The sequence below is a fragment of the Lissotriton vulgaris genome, unplaced genomic scaffold (assembly GCF_964263255.1).
Source record: "Lissotriton vulgaris unplaced genomic scaffold, aLisVul1.2 SCAFFOLD_1650, whole genome shotgun sequence".
In the NCBI taxonomy this organism is placed as follows: Eukaryota; Metazoa; Chordata; class Amphibia; order Caudata; family Salamandridae; genus Lissotriton; species Lissotriton vulgaris.
The window spans coordinates 517,913-537,474 of record NW_028243036.1 but is presented as its reverse complement, the minus strand read 5'-3'; the positions used below and the strand labels follow the sequence as shown (position 1 = coordinate 537,474).

General features: G+C 43.9%; 1 protein-coding gene across 1 annotated transcript in view; it reads left to right on the top strand.

The window, feature by feature from the left end:
* Positions 1–861: 861 nt before the first annotated feature.
* LOC147668734 (voltage-dependent T-type calcium channel subunit alpha-1I-like) overlaps positions 862–19,562 on the top strand; it is a 523,924-nt gene continuing 505,223 nt past the window's right edge. The window contains exon 1 of the mRNA XM_086948467.1: positions 862–958. Within this exon, the coding sequence (XP_086804593.1) occupies positions 862–958 (97 nt within the window). The remainder of the gene's footprint in view (positions 959–19,562) is intronic.

Here is a 19,562-nt window from a genome sequence, read left to right as displayed (position 1 = left end):
TCGCACCCTGCCTGCGTCTCCACCCATGGGCCCTCTACCGCCCCTTCTTTCCTTATCTCTCCATGACAGTGTGTCTCTAATCCTACATGCCATCCATTCCCTCTCTCCTTCATCACTCCACATGCATGGCTGTCTTTAACCCCGCTCCACATCTCATCCCTCTCCCCTCACCCATCCATGTTCAAAGCTCTTTAACACCATGTGTTCTCTCCGGCCTCCCCTTCCCATACCTCTCTGTACACGAGGCCCTTGCTAATCCCTGGTCACCTCGCCTTCTCTTTCTCCCACTTCTCTCTCACAGTCATTTTCCTTCCCTTCTCCCAAGACCCCCATGCGTATACCTTTCTCTAGCGTAATGTCCTGTTTTGTCTCCTCACACCCTCACTCCCTTTCCCCTTTCCCCTCACGTCTCGTGCTCATGGCTTTTTCTTTTGAAACCCCTCTCCTCTCACCCTCTCCTCTCACCTCTTCAGGATTTTCTCTCTCTAACCATAGCCAATCTCTCCTCCCTCGCCTCCATGGGCACGTCTCTCTAACCATACATCCTCACTTTTGCCTCTCATACACGTCTCTTTCTCACCCCATGTCCCCTTTCCTGTCACCATCTTCTCTCAACTCATGCACTTGGCTCTGTCTCATCTTATGTCGCCTCTCCCTCACCTATATTCTTCTCTCATCTTACACCCTTCTCCTTCCCCCTTGTCTCACCGCTTGAACATGGCCCTCTCTCATCCCATGCGCCCTTCCACCTTCCTCTTTTCTCACCTCAAGTGCATGGCAGCCTCTACTCCTCCCTCTCCCCCTCAACTCTCATGCACGTGGTCCAGTCTAACCCTCGTGTTCTCTTTCGCCTCCTGTAGGATGGTGGAATACTCGCTGGACCTACAGAACATCAACCTGTCGGCGATCCGGACCGTGCGCGTGCTGAGGCCTCTCAAGGCGATCAACAGGGTGCCCAGTAAGTACTGCTCCTCTCCCGAGCTGCCATGCCATGCAGATGAATGTATTCCAGGAAGTGACTCTCATCCTCTGGGACTTGGATTGTCTAATCAAGGGAACTTTGTTCAGCGCTGTGGTGCGCATTAAAAGCACGGACGGGGGTTGGGAGCCCATGCCATGGTGGAAGTGTTCGCGCTGTCAGCATTCCTCCCCCATGACTCTGCTTAAATTGTTTCCTTCAGGCCTTAATGGAAGGCCGTGTGTTCACAATGCTGTTCTGGGGCTGATTAGACTCCAATATGACCCGTTAGCACACACCGAGTGAAGTTATCAAAGAATCTTGTGGCCTAAATTCTTCCAGCACAGCAGCTCCTTCCCTGTGCCTGGAGGTTCCCATTTTTTAAGGCATTGATCCTGCTTTGAAGCATTTCCCAGTCCTAAAATCCCTATTCGGGCTTGCATTAACCAACAACTTTTGATTTTAGTGCAACTATATTTATTATTCATACTGAAAGGGGCTTACAGTCGGCCCTTTATAACCATTTATCTGCTGTAGTGTCATTGACATTTCTCTTCCGCCCACTACAGCATTCCCAATGAGACTATGTGTCAGGCCATTTCAGACATTGGCTAACTTTAGTATAAGCGATGGCATTCTGCCTTTTCACAAAGAGCAAATCCCCACACAAAGTAGTTCCCTTCAGTGTCAAGGTCTAATTTAGCAGTGTGTTCTTTTTGAGATCCAAAATATTTTTTGATTCATTCCACTCTTTTTTGTAATTTTTTGCGAGGGCCTAGCAGCTCCCAAAACATTGTTTTAAAAAGATTGCAAAACAAGCATTAGCAAAGATAAAAGGCTTGCAGCCAATTGCAGAGTGATAGGATTTGCCAATTTTTGTTTCAAGTAGGAGGCCCTCAATTGAACACTATGTTCTAAAGGAATACTAACCAGATATGTGTACATTGAGAAAAGGACTTTCTGAGTCCTGATACTTTTGCCTTGTTTAATGCAGAAGCACACATCATACCTTGCATTGGTGTAGCTTGTCATTAATCACTGGTCCTCCACCTGTTTGCTGCGAAAGCTCTATTACTCCCCATAGGGACTTGTAAATACTGAGGACTCAAGTTTCCTAGGTCCATGCTCATCCATACTTTGCATTCTAGGACTTGCATTGAAGAATTAATTATTCGGATACGTACGTAATACTACAAGTCCTAGGAGGCACAGCAAAAACAAGGATTAGATGCGATACTCAGACATGGGCCTAGGAGACTTGCGAGCTCTTCAAATATTTCACACATATGTTAAAAAGCAACATTCCTGATATCACCTAGAGACTGTGAAATCCCCACCTATCAACCTTTGTGCAGGTTCCTTCACTTTGCCAAGGCGCTATATTGAACAAGAATGCCCGGTTATTCACCTGTAATCTTCATTACTCCGAGTCCTGGTCTTCCCGTTCCATTCCTGAGCCCGTCCCTCCCTCCCTGTTTCTGTTTATGGTGATTGGTTTATGTTTTCTTATTCTTGAGTTTCTTTGGTATTCTCAGGATGTGTGGATGACACACTTCCGCTTTATGCATGTCGTGCCAGGTAGGCGGCACCATATTGGGGGAAATATCCGACTTTGCGAGGTAATAGGTTTCTGTAGAGTAGACAAGCTGCTAATTGTTAACGAATGGGACTGGAAGACGAACAAGGAGGTAATAAGGCTATACTAAAAAGTGGTGTCTCAGCTCTGCCCTTAGATTTCCATCACTGACTCTTTCAGGGTGTGGCCAGTTTAGAACATGATGAGCCATTCCCATTTTACTTTTTGGCGCTATATGGTAAGAACAGCAGATGTGGATCTCCTTCTTTGCCTGAGGTTAAGTCAACCTGGATCCTTTAACTCCAACAGCATGCTCAGTTGTCTTGCAGTTTCACTGCGTGAGATAGTGACTCCACTTTGCTTATGTTATAATAATTGCAGAAACGTAATTTTGCAATTTGGTCAAAGATATAATTTCAGACAATGTGCAAAGTGCAAGTCCGGTAGGAATAGAACATTCTTTGAAATATTAACTTTTTTAGCATGCAATGAACATACAATAAATTGCAAAGTTCGAATTTTGTTTCTCACCCAACTATGTTTTCGTTTTTCAGTTTGTCAGTTGAGTTCAGATTTCGTCAAGTACTATGCAGGCTCATGATTCCATTTAAAAATAATAACAAGCAAGTTTGCCAATAAACTTATTTGAGCGAAATATAACCTAATATAACATAACACCCTGAAATCGATTTCACAAACTCATAAGTAGAATTTCGCAATCAGGATTTACAGCTTACTTCTTGGCCTGGGCGGAGTACGCAGAGTTCCTCCACAAAGTAACAACAAAAAAAAACGCCACCAAACTACTCAGAGTTTTGATAGCGGCAGAGTGTGTTACCTCATGCCATTCGCACTGATTTTTAGCACTGGGTATTTCTCCCGCGCTATAAAATTAGCGTGAACGGCATCACGCGCAGCGCAAAGAAGGCGCTGCTTTCTGCTGCCCGGGTACAAGTTCTACTTGAGTGGCAGCTTCCTCAATGCAGACTGAAGGTTTCTCATCACGAGCGAGTGACCATCCGTGTTGAGAAATCTTGCTGGGAAGTAGTTTAGCGTTGGATTTTCCTCTCTCATGCTCGCCAACTTACCGTTGGCGAGAACGATGGAGGAAAAACCTCAGCTCAGTTCATCTATGCAGAGTTTTTTGGAACTCTGCGAGCTCTGTGGAGTGTGAAAAACTCTGCATAGCGGAACCGAGCGGAGTTCACAAGCCAAGCCTACTTACTTCTCGTATAGACTTCAGCGACTGCTTTGGCGAAATGCACTCGGGTCTGTCTCAAAAGAGATAGGCCCCAGGTTACTGAGCCTAAATGTACAAAGACATTGTTGGGGTTACTTGCATGAAGTGTGTAGCTTCTTCCTCCTGGCCTCCGCCTCGTCTCTCTTCTATCTCAGCTTCCACTCGGACTGGTTCTCGTTACTGACATCTTTTCCTCACCTCAGGGCCAGCTCCGACATTTCAGTGATGACATCATAGGGGTCTTTACCTCAGTGTAAAACTGCCACATTCTGCACAACAGCACACATCCTAATGTTCTGTCCCAAAGATAAACAAAACAGTAGAAAACCCTGTGGAAATGCAACTTGAATTTAGCAAATCGAGATAGATGTCGCTGTGAATCCTCTTCAGAGTTAATGACACCGACAACACTCTGAAATGTACGAGCATTACTCAACCCCCACAGGCGCTCCTATACAGACCACAGTATCGGACATACAATCCAGACATGAAAAACTCTTACCACATTTTTATTCTAAAGGTTGTAAACATTTAAAAAAAAATGTGTTTCTAAAACAAATGGAGACAAATCCACACCCACCAACGTAGGTGGCATGTTTCATCATCAGGTTGCTTCACATCTATTCCACATTTTTGGTGGAGCGGATGGGCTCCAGCTTAGTAGGAACTCCTGGGTGGATATCTTTTGTAGTATGGTTTGTTTTAGTGGTGTTGGGATCCAATAATGAAACATACAATTACCTATAGATAACACATAGTAATTTCATTGATGCGTTCTATGGAGATATTAAAATGTAGGGCATGATTCATAAAGTTAAACTTACACTTTTGTGTAAGTTTACTACTTTTTGGTATTCACAAACTACGTTTGGAGTTTTATAACTCTGCACTCATTATACTTATGTGTGTGAAGTTCTCCACCTGACTGAGGAGTCTCTGGGTGCGCACAACTCCCCACACATAAGTATAGGGAGTGCGGAATCGTAAAACTCTCCACATAGTTTTTGAATACCAAAAAGTAGTACATTTACACAAAATAAATGTATCTTTATGAATCAGGCCCTCAATGAGTAGGGAAGATGACGATACATAGTAGGCCTTCATCTTGCAGGTCGATGTGTTTCAGCCGTATCTCACTGGCCTTACACATGGCCCATGGCCTTCTTTGGGACCTGGTTTCCTGCGTTCCTCATAGCTAATCTAAGCCATATTTATTACCTTGTTAATGGTAAGGGTGGCTCCTTTGTATTCATACTAATGCATAATAACATTAATATTGAGCCTTTAGACAACACCCTCCGAACCTGTAAAGAATTGTACCAAGAGGCACACAACTGTCTAAAATGTTGTCCTCAAATGTGCTTCATTTACTTATCTGATCACCAGTCTTATTTAGATACCATCGAAAAAGGGACTTTTCGTGTGACACTGGGACAAAAGCCTTTGTATAGTTCACGTGTAAAGAAGTGCCCTACTTCCACCAGGCCACGTTTTCGCATATATTCTAAAACACCAGACAGGATAAATCCAAGATAATTCATCCACCTAATCCTCTTCGATCAGGTCCTATAGCCCAGGTTTGTAGTCCCCAGAGTATTACCAGCTCTCTTTTTTATCTTATGTTAGATTACGCTGTATGGTTTCTTTACAGTGCTTTGCTCTCCATTTCTACGGTCACTTTACCTTGTTCACTGTCTCAGAGAGCCTTGTGATAGGTTATTTTACTGGAGCTCATTTGACGTTCAAGTTTGAAACCTCCCGCATGACTCTTACTAGTGTTCTTTATCTCTAGTCACATAGCGACATCAGATTGTCTCCAAGTTTTATACTTGCTAATATTGTCTGTATTCCCTTGCTCCTCATGCCTTTTTAATGGAACATGTGTTCTTGCTCTGGGTTCTCCTTGTCCCCGTGACTGCCATCTGCTCGTTGTTGGTTGTCACCATTGCTATCTATTCAAGAGGTTTAGTGTTGTGTCTTTCCACCACCAGCCTGGATGAGCGTGATCAATGGGTCTTGTGTGTATGACTGTGCTATATAGATCATGTTTGATGGGCATCGGTATGATCATTTGGTTTTGGAAGTGAAGGTTATGATTTCTTGTATATATGGGTGAGAATGACTGGTGGTTCTTGTATATAGCGGTGAGTATGATTGGCGGATATTGTATGTTAGGCTGAGTACGATCAGTGGATCTAGTGTGTAAGGTACTAATGTGATGGGGGTCTTGTGCAGGAGGCTACAGGATGATCGGTTGGTCATGTGTGTGAAGTGCAAGTATGGACAATAGATCTTGTCTGTGAAGTACTTGTATGATCTGGGGTTTATATGTGTAACCCATGAATATGATCAGTGGGTGTTTTCTGTGAAATGCAAAGTATCATTTGCGGGGCTTGGGTGTTTTGCGCAGTTGGGATTTGTAGGTCTGGTGTGTGAAGCATGAGAAGGATCGGTTGGTCTTGTCTGTGAGGTGGATAGTCTGTGAACTTTGTGATGTGCGAGTATGATTGGTGGGTGTTATGTGTAAGGTGCTAGTATAATCAGCCTTTCTTGTACATGAGATGCAGGTATGAGTGGTGGGTTTGTTTCTGTGATCTCTGCAGGTTGTTTATAAACCATGCATATGATGGTTGGAACTTGTGTGTAACAGGCATATCACAATGTAAATGTCAGGCATCTTTGTTCCTCAAATAATACTGTATGCAATATTTGGAGCAGGTAATGTGGTGTTGAGATACAGCATTTACAAGAAGTGTGAAGAAGAGGGTAGCTCCATCTAAACACAGTTAGTAAACCTAAATGTAAGAATGCTCTCACCCATAATCAGAGTTGCACTAACTAGTTTAGTTGAATCATCTCAAAGTTATTCTTACAAATACATCTCACACTGAGTGGGCACAAATACATTTATTATTGTACTTTGTGTTGCCTCTTTCTCCATGGAAGTAACAGCTTAGTGGTTGTAGGAGAGTATGATCTGCTTCTTATAGTTACCCCCACTTTTTGCTGACGTTTCACCTTTTTCGACTTAGATTGGCTGGGATCCTGCTATCCAGGACACCAGCCTAGCTGCTTTCTCCTCTAAATTGATTGCATGTACTTTGGTACACTCCAGATTGGATTCTGGGGTACCCTTATCAGTCTGTAGTATATGGTATACTATGTATCCAGGGCATAGGTATCCCAGGGGCCTCTCAGAGGCTGCAGCATTTATTGTGCCACCCCTGAGAGACCATTTAAACTAACATCACTGGTCTGCTACTGCAGACTGTGTAAGGTGGTGCATGCACCCCTTACTTAGATATAGGTTCACTATATCTATCCTAAATCACTGCACATATAAACCTATCAGTCACCCCTATGGCAGGCCTTATCAATCCTGAAGGCAGGGTGCCGGGTTTTATGAGAGAGTGTTCCCATGAATGAGCAGAGCACCTCTGCAGTCTTCGGAACATATTTTCTGGAGTTGTTTGTGATGCAGCCAACCATATATATTTAAGTGCATTAAAGCTAAGGCTCCCGGTTTTCCGTTTAAACAGATTTTTAATTAAAAATGCCGACAGAAAACTATTTTTCCTTAGTTAGCATTTATAAATATAAACAGAAACACTGAGAAACCAGATTCAGATAATCCTGCGGAGCATCCGTGCTCCTTCCCAGGATTTCGTAATCTGGTGCATAGAAGAGTGCAGCAGCCCTCGGCACTTGAAAGGCGCCTTACTAAGGGGGCTGACTTGTGGTGTAGCTATCCTCATCTGGTGCGCTCTCCCAGTGGGAAGTTCATTGCTTTACAGGGTGTGCATTTTCACAGCCCCATTGTCCTTCAGGTACCGCAGGTGGCGAGGGGGGTAATGCCTCTGTTAAAACTAACTGCTACAGCATCAGAATGTATTCACAAGACTGTGCAGCCGATGCTGAACCATCCGCTGCACGTTAACTATAATTGGGGTGCACAATGTGGTGCTGTTGTGACTTTGATGGCAATCTAGGATGAGGGTGGAAGGCAGGGTCAGGAATGTTATCTGGTGCCACTAAAAAGCACACCCATATTTGCATTGAGGTCGCTGCATCGGGAAAGCCTCATGTGATGCTAGGCATATCACTTCATTTCCACATGCCTGTAAAGAATGCATATCACCAGATAAAATTCAGCTGGCACTCAGGTAAAGCGCTTCAAGACCTTTGGGTCGAGTTCCATTGTTCTGCGCGTTTCCTCGGGTGGGGGGATGTTTCCCATTTTGAAACAATACATTTCGCACCCTCCTCCTACCCTCAAAAATATGAACACTCACCTTAGGTTTTAGCAATTTATAAACAGATTTATCATAGTGTATGCTGGAAAATAATGATCTCTTCCGTTTACAAAAAATAGAAGAAAATTCTGCCAAAAAGGATTTTTATTTAGGTCTAAATCCCAGCAAAGTTGTTCTAAAATGAAAAAACAGAATGGGTTGCTCCCCCAAAGACACAGCTTGACATTTGACCTCTATTTTTGAATGCACAGAAAATGTGACTAGATAAGAAAAGGATTTAAAAGATTTTTACAGAAAGGGAGTTCTATCCTCCCCTACAGTCCCTAGGGTGTACAGCCCCACAGTAAAGGTTTCTTAATGCAAGTTACTCAAGGTCTGTTTAGGCCTATGCTCACTTAAAATTATTTTGGCAAAGTTTTCAGATGAATGTATTTTGTTTTTCTAATTTAATGTATATATAAATATATCTAAACCTATAACACCTGAGTGCAAGTGTGCAGTGTCTGTTCTGTAAAGTAAATTTGGATAAATACAGACGGAAATGTTAAAAAAATAAATATCCTGAAAAACGGGAGCCCTAATTATAATCTTGCGGTAAATGCTAACTTTAAAACAGCTGCGTGTAAACATGTTGTGTTTGATGTCAAACACCTTGGAATCATTCCTCCCAGCCAGTAACTGGCGGGGGAGGTATGATTCCACCCTCCTAAAGTGACATATGCGACACACAGGTACACCCGGTACCAGCTTTCTCAACCTGGGCATCGCAAAATGGATGCTGCCAGCCACAGACACGCGTCTGCCCTCCTGCTGCTGAGCGGAGCTCGAGCAGGGGAGGCTAGACAGGATTTAGTGTATTGGGCCTGAGTGGGTGCACTCTGAGAGTGTTTGAAGTCTGCACTGGGGGGCACATTTGGTGTCCCTGTGCATAGTCCAGTTCAAACCGGTTGCCGGAGCCATTGGCTCCTGCTCCGGCGCGAAACTGGACAAAGGAAATGGGTGTTACCACCCCTCTGTCCTGACCCTCCCATAGGTGGGTCCCCAGAGTTTGTCCCACCCCTTCCTTGGGTATAAAGTAGGAACCCTGACTACAGGACTTTAAAGTTTACCTGGACTAAACTCTGCAAGCAGAAACCAAGTACTTCGACGATCTACACTACGCTGGATGACTGAAGAATCTCCCTTGGAGTAAAGGAGTTACTACCCTGCGCTGCAGGCACCTTTAACGTAACTGACCGGTTTGCATCTCCCAAGCTCCTTAGGACTCTGAAGATTTCTACAACACAGGAGGTGGGTTCCTGAGCGTCCCTGAGATGGATCTGCCCTCTCAGTTATTCTGAGACTAGTATCCCTCGTGAGGACCGTGCAACCCGAACCCCTGTGAACTGTGTACTTTTGCAGCAGCATTTGCTTTTTGGCAATCTCTGAGGCTGTGCTTTGGGCTATGTGTAGTCCTGACCCCGAGCAGTAATTGCACTGAAGATTTCCGGCCTACACTCCACGAGTGTTCCGTGGGCTGGTATTTTGTGATTCAGCTTGAGGTCCCTTCGCGATCCCTGGTCTGTTGGCCTGTGGGTCCATGTGAGGGTAACTTTGACTTCTGTTGGGCTTTCCTGGTTGCTCCAGATGTGCCCCGACTCCCCATAGCTTGGAGAGTCTCCTTAACCTTGCTGGTGCACACCCGGCCGGCTTTCTTCTGCCTGCATGAGTTGCATTTGCCAAGGCGTGTTGGTGTTCAATCCGGACACTGACCCCTCATCATTCGACATCCTTTGTGGGACAGCTCACCTCTGGACTTTGTTCATCGTCGACGTCTCCTGGTCCCCATGGCTGCAGAGTCAAGCTTCCCGTCATCTCACCTGAAGCACCCAACATCGGTGGGCATTCGTCTACCGAGCCCTGGTCACCCTGAAGTGACACAGACTCAGTCCCCTCTGCTTTCTGGTTCTTCTCACCTCAGATCCCGGCTTGGATTCCACCGGACTCTTTTCATCTTCCCGGCAGCAGCACTTCTTTGAGTCACGCCATTGAAAACGATGAAGGTTTCCGACATCACTGGACACCTATGCACCTGGCTCCCCTGGAATAGGTAAGCCGGGTACTCTGGTACTCACAGGGTGCTGGCCTTAGAACCTTCTATGTTCCAAAGGGTTTGCTTTAAGTCCTCTCCGAAGTGTCCTTGATCTTTAATTTTCCAACCGTGACTTTCCCATAGAGTTGTACGGAGCTTGCATCTATGTTCTCACACTGCACCCGTCCTCCTTGGGTTCCCTGAGTCACTACTTTGGGTGGTTCCTTGGGGTCCCAGCGATTCTACATGCTCTATACACTGTGTCTAGTTAAGTCGTGGTTGGTATACCACTTTTTTAGTATATGGTTGGGCCTCCCCCTGGAGCCCACTGTGTATTGTGCTATTTACTGTCGTTCTAGTGATTTAATATTGTGTGCTTTGTGATCTAATCTCATAAAGAGGTTAGGAGAGAGTGTTTAGTAATAAATATATATATTTTATATATCTCTTGAGTGGTTCCCCTTTCATTTGGTTATTCAGGAGGTTCTAATCTGGTAAAACAAGCTGCTTTACATTCCTTCGTGACTTAGCCTAAAGGCTGCTCTCCACAGCTACCACTAGGATAGCATTCTTTAAAGGTTGTCTTTGACCTAATCCTCAATAAGGGTCGGTTGGACTGGTGCAAGGTGCCCACTTTAATTAGTGGACAGCATATACCAGGCCAACTTCTCACAGTGGTGAACAGTAGAACAGCTTGTAAGGATCTTGTCTGTGAGGCTTGCTATGTGCGTTCGACCACTGAATATGTGTGTGGATAGTAGTGTGTATACCAAATTTATTTGGTTCATTGATGACACTCTGTAAATGAAGTTCTATTGCTCACGCGTCCCTCTGCTTCCTGCCACGCATAAAAGAGAAACAAGTCTGTGATAAAGTGATTGGGGAACAGCTTTGAATTTTTTTTGAAACTCTGTTTATTGATTTTCATCAGCATAAATGTACAAATAAACAGAAAGAACAGTCTGGCACAGCCGTACCAGAAAAACATAGGCCATTACATTACTACATTAGTCATTCATGGGCAATCGGCACATGCAGGTAACAAATATGAGGTAACATATGGTGGCACAAGTGGCTAGACATCACTTTCATTTACATTTGCGTGATAGTGCGCAACCACAATATTTACAATTTGTCAGTTATTTCATTTTTCTGTACATAAGCAGTAAAGCTTGTGCAGTAACCATAATACCACATGAAGTTCAGCAATGTATCTTAAATGTCTTGGCCCAATGATTGAAACAAAAACAATAACCCAACCCCACCTCCCACCACCCACTTCAGCAACCCAATCCTGCCGAAGACATACCCTCCAAATAACTGTCTTAGATAACATAACCTTTGAGGGGATCACCAATGTGGAGGTCCGGCGAGGTCACACTACACCATCCCACCAGGTGGATGGGGACAGACATCAATTCAATTAAACAGATGCTGCGTTGAATAAATCGATCAGGCGTATTTGCTCTGCATCTCCACACTCATCGCAAGATCAAAAAAACACAGGGAACAATAATATGAAACTTTTCGATAGATCGGTGCGGTTATCCCCAGCCTGCGGACCCGATCAGGTGAACTTTTTGTGTGATTATTTGTCCCAGTAACCTTATACCCACCATCAGTGGACATGCCTTTAAAGTTGTAGATAAACATTCCTTAACGTCTATGGCCCTGCCCATTATTCTCGTAACTGCCGTCCCAACTGTCCGACGTGTACCACACCTGTACCTCTAGGATGCAGCTTCATGAAACAGTCTGCAATTTGTGGGTCAAGTTCATTATAAGTTCCATCTGTGGTGGCCATAGCATCCGTGCATTGAATCCCCGGTATAGAGACCACCACACAGTGTCGCTATTCAAGTCGAACACCAGCCCGCCAATGGATGCAGTCATTAAAGTGGCTCATATGTAACCCAGCTCAGTACCGAATACACTCAGTGTAGAACAATTGGCAAATTTACAGTCTTACCATTTTTACCGTCTTCATCAGCCGGCAAACCACCTTGCAAGTTGCTACAACCATCCTTATACATTGTTTACATATCAACACCATACCGCTAGTCAGAGTCATGGTGCTGCGCAGATCTGTTCTGCTTCTTGCCGTTGTTCGCTATTTTTTTGATGAAGTCTTGCGCCGCTTTTGGACTTGTGAATATGATGGTCTTCTCCTCCCAGGTGACTTTCAGACGTGCAAAATAGAGCATGGCGTAGCTGATCTGCATCTCCCTGAGTCTCGCTTTACTGTTGTGAACTCCAGTCGCGCCTGCTGTACTGCGACGGTGTAATCGGGATAGAATTCCAGCTTGTTTCCATGATGCTGTATCTGCCCTTTCTCCCATGCTAGTCGAAGAATGGTGCCTCGATCCCTATAATTTAATACCCGGGCTACAATGGGCCGTGGTGTTGATCCTACTGGTGGTTTCAGCGCGAGGGATCTATGCGCCCTTTCGATTATGAAAAGTGGCGACAGCGCACTCTCACCAAAGATATCTTTACACAATTGTTCAACATATGGTTCCATGCGACCTGTGTTCGCCGTTTCAGGAAGACCCGCTATGCGCACGTAGTTCCGGCGGGAACGAGCTTCCAATTCCTACGCTTTTGATCGGATAACGTCGAGAACCTTTTCCATGCCTGTACATTTCACCGCCGTGTCATGGGATTCATCATCGACCTTGGAAATACGTTGTTCCGCAGTGTCCAACCTTTCCCCTTGTTTATCTAGTTCCGCTGCCATACTATCCACTCGGCCTGTTAGATGGTCCAATTTCCCGTTGATGTCTTGTAGATTGGCGTGTATGGCTTTGAGGATGGCCTCCATGTTATTTCCTTCAGTAGCCTCCGTTATCTGCTCTTCCTGTGACTGGCTATTCTGACCTTTGGGTGCCTTGCGTAATTCAAAGGTGAGTTTGGGCTGCTGTTTATCTGGTTTGCCCATAATGGCTTGATTGAAGAGGCCAGAGCGTTAGGGAAAGCGAGCTACGCACACCGCAGTGGGGGATCCAAAGTTGTCAGCACGTATGGATGTCCCCCTGCGCAGCCCCAGTCACAGAATTAGTAGAGCAGACGACGTTTTGCAGGCAGTGTCCAGTCAAGTTAGTTAGAAAGCGGTGGGTCCTGCAGCCCTCTTCCACGCAGCAACTGCCAGCCCTGTGCGTGTTCTATGTCTACACTGCACTTGAGGTGATTCCCACGTTGTCAGTATCTTCCCTCCTAGACTGGTCTGCAGGTGCACTGCTCCCCGCCTCATGCCCGCATGTCCCCGCGAAACTCAGAGCGCTTGCAGCTGTAGGCATCCATTGTCTCCTGACATGACCCCACCGCCAGAGATACGCCTCGCAGTGTATCGTTGCAGCGTCATGCAGCGCCCGTACCTCATTATAACCGCTCATGGATGGGGATAGTTACTGGCCACCATTTTGTCCTTGTGTCACTCCGTCAATTCACGGTGCTCCGGCCACTCAGCGTTTTTATTGTATTGCCTGCGGTTCCCTTCCAGTGCCGGAATCGTCCAGCTGTAGTTTTATTTTCTGTTTAGACTGCAGCAACGCTACGGGTCCTTCTTTCTGCGCGTGGTATCCCGGCAGCATATGTCAGCACTGGGCGCCGCAATTTTGCATACGTAGTCGCCTCCACACTTCCCAGCCAGTGTCCGCGCTATAGAAGGGTGCCGACACACTTGGCGTTGTCGATTTGTTTATATAATCGCCTGTTACCCGCTACAGTCTTACAGGGGCATACCGCAGCGGTTAAGTTCATCGACGGTTACCGTTTCTAGACAGTCTGATCATGAGCACGGTCGCGCCCGCCATCTTGCTCACCGTTTCGTTCTCGATCACTGCTCCTTCAATTTCCGCAGCTCGTATGAAGGTGCAAAGGCATCTGCCCGATCACGGATATTTCGCAGCTCTGAAACAGTGTTCATATTTCAAATTGGCATCTTAAAGCGTCTGAAATCCCGCAGTGGTTGTGTCCGTCTGGCGGAGCTGTCGTGTCAGACAGCCATTCCGCTGTGCGCCCCCTAGCGCCTCCAACAGCTTTGAATTTCATACACACACACTACCAGCCATGTTCAGTGAACTGAGTCGCTACTTACTCAAACTCCCAGAATTCGCTTTGAAAACTTGCCTGGGTGGGAAAATACTGCATAAATGCAACAAGACTGCATTGTGTAACCAAAACTCGCGAGGCATCTACCACTGGCTGATTCCTGTTAGTTGCTTGTCTTTTTATATTCTCACTGGTAATGTGGAGTGGTTGCTCCAGCATCTCAGTCAGAGTTACCAGTCCTAGTGAGGACGATTTGTCCACCTAGTCGTGGGCTGGGCAGTCCTCTTCTGAAGACTGTTATTTCAGGTGAGGAGTTGTAGATGGAAACTCCTTTCAGTCTTTTGGAACGCAGGTCCATAATTCAGGCAGGTCCTACTTGATTGTTGGAAGAGAAGCCCTTTTCTTGGGGACACACTCTCCTTGCTTGGAAGATGAGTACACTCTTTCCTATAGGGTTTGTGTTCCTTTAAGGACAGATGAATCTTTGTGCCAATCTTTTCATCATTTCCTTTTTCCTGTAATTCTCTCTCACTAATTATTTCCCTTCCCCTTTAGTTATCCTGTCTCTTTCCGACTCTTTTCATGTTACCTATTCTTAATCTCTATCCTGTCAGCCCCTCCTTTCTCAGCATTACTTCTAATCTGTTTCTCTCTTGCACAAAAGCCAATCTCACTCTCGCCCTCTTTCATCTTTACATCATTTGACTCTTCACATCTGCATGTCACCTTTCTCTATCATCATTCTCTCCTCCCTTTCTCTCATACTTTCTCCGTCATCTGCCCTTTCTCCTTTTTCTCATTCTCTACTGACTTTTTTCATGTTTTTCTCTCACTCTCTCTCTTCAGCTCTTATTCGTTCTACCTCACTCCTTCTTCCTCTCTCATTTTCTCTCTTCATGAACCTCTGTGTCTCTTTCTCTCCATCCTCTTCTCTCACTCTTCACAATTTTCTTCATCCTTTTTTCTCTCACCCCTTTCTCCAAATTCCGTCTCCCTCTATCCATCTCTTCCTACTCACTCACTATCTTTACTCTCTTGTTCTTAGTTTCCTTCCGTTCTCTTTTTCTCCTGCCTCGTTCTCAGTCTTTAGCTCTAAGCTTCTCTGTCCCCTTTTATTTATCTTCTCTCTCAATGTATCCACCTTTCTCTCGCTGTCTCTCTTTTCTCTCACTTAAATCTATCTGTATCTCTCTTTCTATACCGCTCTTTTGCTGTTCTTCTCTTCCTCAACCCCTTTCACTGTCTCTCCTTCTGTCTTTTCACTCTCTCTCCTTTCTCTCTGCTTATCTTTTCCCCATGTCTGTCTAGCCCCTCTCTATTCCCTCTCTTCTCTGTCGACCTCTTATTTTTGCCTTTCCTCATTTTCTTTTCTTACATTCTTCTCTCTCTACCCATTTTCTCTCCCCCTCGTTTTTTCTCACTCTCCTCTCTAATTTTTCTCTCTCCTCTTGCTAGCTTCTCCCCCTCTCTCTTGTGTGGCATGCCAAATTAACCTCTCTTTGCCAAAATTAATCGATCACTTGCTTAAAATAATGTTCTAATTACAATGTTTATACTCTTACGGCTCATGTTTATGGAAGCTTCCCTTACTCTGTGCTCCAGCCACCCTAAATGATATCCTCAAGCCTCTTTCTTTCATGTTTCTCTCAACTACTCCTTTTGTATTCCTCTGACTTTCTTTCCACTCTCTATTTCTCTCTGTACCTTCATCTCTTTCCCTTTCCCCTGATATGCCTTTCTCCTCTCTTTCTTCTTCTCTTCTTCCTTCTCTTGCTTAATCATACACTCTCATTTAAAATAGGCTTTGTTCCACCAGAGAACACGGTACACTGAGCAGCGAGTCACATTGACAGTTTTTCCTTCTTGTTTCTTCATCTCCATTCCTCTCCCTCACTTTCTCTCCCAATGTGAATTTCTCTTTCCTCCCCTCCACCACTTTGCCTCTCTCTGTTCCCCGCTCCTCCCTTTTCCTTCTGCCTAATATTACTTTCTTCCCTTGTTTTGCCAGCTCGCCCCCACATATCTTCCTCTGCTATCCCAGGTCTCTTCTTCAACAAATGGTGGGAAGTTGCAGCACTGAAAAAATATCTTGAAGTGAAGCGTGTGCCTCGAGGCTTACGCATTAGCTTGATGCCTAGTCACCAGGATACAAGCAATGAACTCTTAAGTGAGTGGGGAGAATTTATTTTGAATTCATCTCTAGGATTAATGCAGATCCTGCTCAAACATATTGAGATTGCATTGGAAAGAACAACAAAACAATTAAAGGGTATGGAAAAAGAACTGGCCACTTTGGATTTAAACCCAGAAATGAAAAAATTCAAGGAAGATCTGGATCAATATATTGAAAAGCATGAAAAAAGTGTACGTTTGAGAAAACAATCTAAGTTCCAAAGAGATAAAGAGGACTATGAGGAAGGTCGTATTTTTACATATGCAAGAAAATATGACAAATTCAGACAAAACAATCCTGAGAGTATGATGACCATGGGAAGCATGTCCTCTCTAGCCTCGAGTGTATCAACAGAACCAGGTATCAGTGGAGGAGAAGAGGAACATAGAGGAGCAGGGGTAAAAGTCCCTTTTTTAGACAAAATGAAACTGGCGTTGCAACAGAAAAATTGGGAGAAAACAATGGGACCCCAACAAACATATCAAAGAGGAAGAGGGAGAGGCCGTGGAAAGGTACCACAAAACAAACCAGAAGAGGCAAGCGCAAACACAGCACAAAATACTGGCGCAAACCGCGTGGGAATCATGACAAGGAATATGCGGAAGAAATGGAATCACTAAACATGGATGACGACTCGACTAATGAGAATCAAGAATTACAGGTTATCAACCTGTCCTCTAAAACCCTAAATGACGTGGAACTGAAACTATTAAAACGTGGCATGAACTTTTGCCCAACCAGTGGAATAAATCTAGCGGAAACAAGTGTGGATTTATACAAATATATTAGGAAGATCAAATTGGCAAAGCTTTTTGTGGATAAAACGGATATGGCCAATTGGAGAAGAACAATACCACAGCCCACTATGCAAATACCATTACAGGACGCAGAACACTTTGTCAATTTAATGGAATTAAGCCAGGACCCGCAACAAAGCGGAGGGGAAGTGCAAGCGTATTGTGTACAACTAGGAGCTGGTTTTTCTAATATGAAACCAAAATCCAAATTTTATCCGCAACTGCCCCCAGGAAATAAAATAGACTTTTTCCACGAATGCGTAGTGAAAGACCTTTACCAACTGAAAATCCCTCATGAAAAAGACAATCTTTCGAGGGAAGAACGTCAAGTTCTAAACAAACTACAGAAAGACGACACTATCGAAATTAAAATGGCAGATAAGGGTGGAAATGTAATCATCCAGGACAAAGAAACATATATGCGTGATGCACATTCTCAACTCCGTAATAAGGAATACTATGAAAAGTTGAAAACAAATCCTTTGCTAAAGCAGAAAGAAGAACTAGACCGAAAGTTAGACAATTGGTTCAAACAAAATCTAATTGACAGTGACGAATATAAATACCTTCAAACATCCCATCCAAAAATGGCCACCATATATTTCCTTCTCAAAATACATAAACACCCCACGAAACCACCAGGGAGGCTGATAATTTCGGCAAAAGGCGCATTGTTGGAACCTATTGCGAACTATTTAGATACTTTCCTATTACCTTATGTAAAGGGTTTAACATCGTATGTGAAAGACACAGGGGATCTAATGAGAAGATTGGAAGACACCCCTTGGCAATCTTCCTACAAACTTGTGGCAATGGATGTTATATCTTTGTACTCCAACATTCGAAATGAAATTGGCTTAGAAGCTTGCAAATCCTTCTTTATGGATAGAAACATTCAATTTGCTGAGCACAACAACATGCTCCTTGAAATGATCTCGATGTGTCTGGAGCAAAATGTATTCATGTTTGGAAAAGAGATCTATCGGCAATCAAAGGGCACAGCGATGGGCTCTTCTTTTAGTCCATCCTATGCCTGTCTGACAATGGGTCATTGGGAAAGAACGTGGGCATGGAGATGTGAGAATGATGTGGCTGTATCAAAAACCATAGCCTGGTTAAGATACATAGACGATTTGCTACTTATTTGGGATGGAACAAAGGAAGAATCTGAAACATACTTTGAAATACTGAACAATTCGAACTTTGGCCTAAAATTTACTTACACAATAAGTGAATCAAAAGTGATTTTTCTGGATACGGAAATTTTTATTCAAAACAACACAATACAAACGACATCGCATCGTAAAAGTACTGCGACAAACGCGGTATTACATGCTCAAAGTTTTCACCAATCCAGCTTAATTCATAACATTCCATACGGAGAATTCTTAAGAATTAAAAGAATTTGCTCAAAACAAGAGGATTGGATTGTCAGTAAAAAATTGGCCAGGAAAAGATTTGAAAAACGAAAATACCATCCTGCTATAATCCAAACTGCTTTGAAACGATCATCCGGTGTCAAAAGAACAGAATTGTTGAAAGAGAAATCTAAACCGAATACGGATGATCAAAAGATCCGATTCATAACAACTCACTCAACAGCAAATCAATCCATAACGAAAATCCTAAGAAAAAATTGGCACATCTTGCATATGGATCCAAAAATAGCTGAAATTGTGGGAGATCATCCCAACATAACGTATCGAAGGGCCAAGAATCTAAAAGACAAATTAATTTTCAGTCACTTTCAGGATCAGAAGAAACCAGAAGCCTCGTACAGACCTAAGGGTTTTTTTAAATGCTCTGGTTGCAAGGTTTGCTGCAATGCCAAAAACATCAAGGAATTAGATGTGGCAAACAAAAAACATGGAAAATCAATCAACTGATCAACTGCAAAACACAATTTGTCATCTATGTTTTAGAGTGCCCGTGTTTGTTTATATATTGGCAGCACCAAAAAGGAACTAAAGGTGCGCATCTTGGAGCATGTCCAAGCAACAATCAACAATGATAGAAGTAATGCAATGGCCAAACATATGGAAAAGGAACACAACGGGAATTGGAAAGAACTAAAATTCTATGGAATTGAGAGTGTCGGAGTAAATCAGCGAGGAGGGGATCGTGAAAAAATAATGAGACAGAAAGAATCAAAACACATAATGAGCTTTCGAACTCTAAATCCTCATGGGCAAAACCAGGATGAAGAACTACATTGCCTTCTTTGAAACTTAAAACCAAGATGAAATGAACATGAACTATATCTCTCTCTAAACTTTTTCAACTATCTTCACTTATCACATGAAACAATTTAGGGCACGACTCTGTTTCACTTTGTTTCACTTATTTAATTTGCTTTTCCTCTTATTTAGATGCATAGGACAAATAGTGGGAACAACATATGGAACTTACATGGGAGGATGTGATACAATATGCAATTGGGTGCC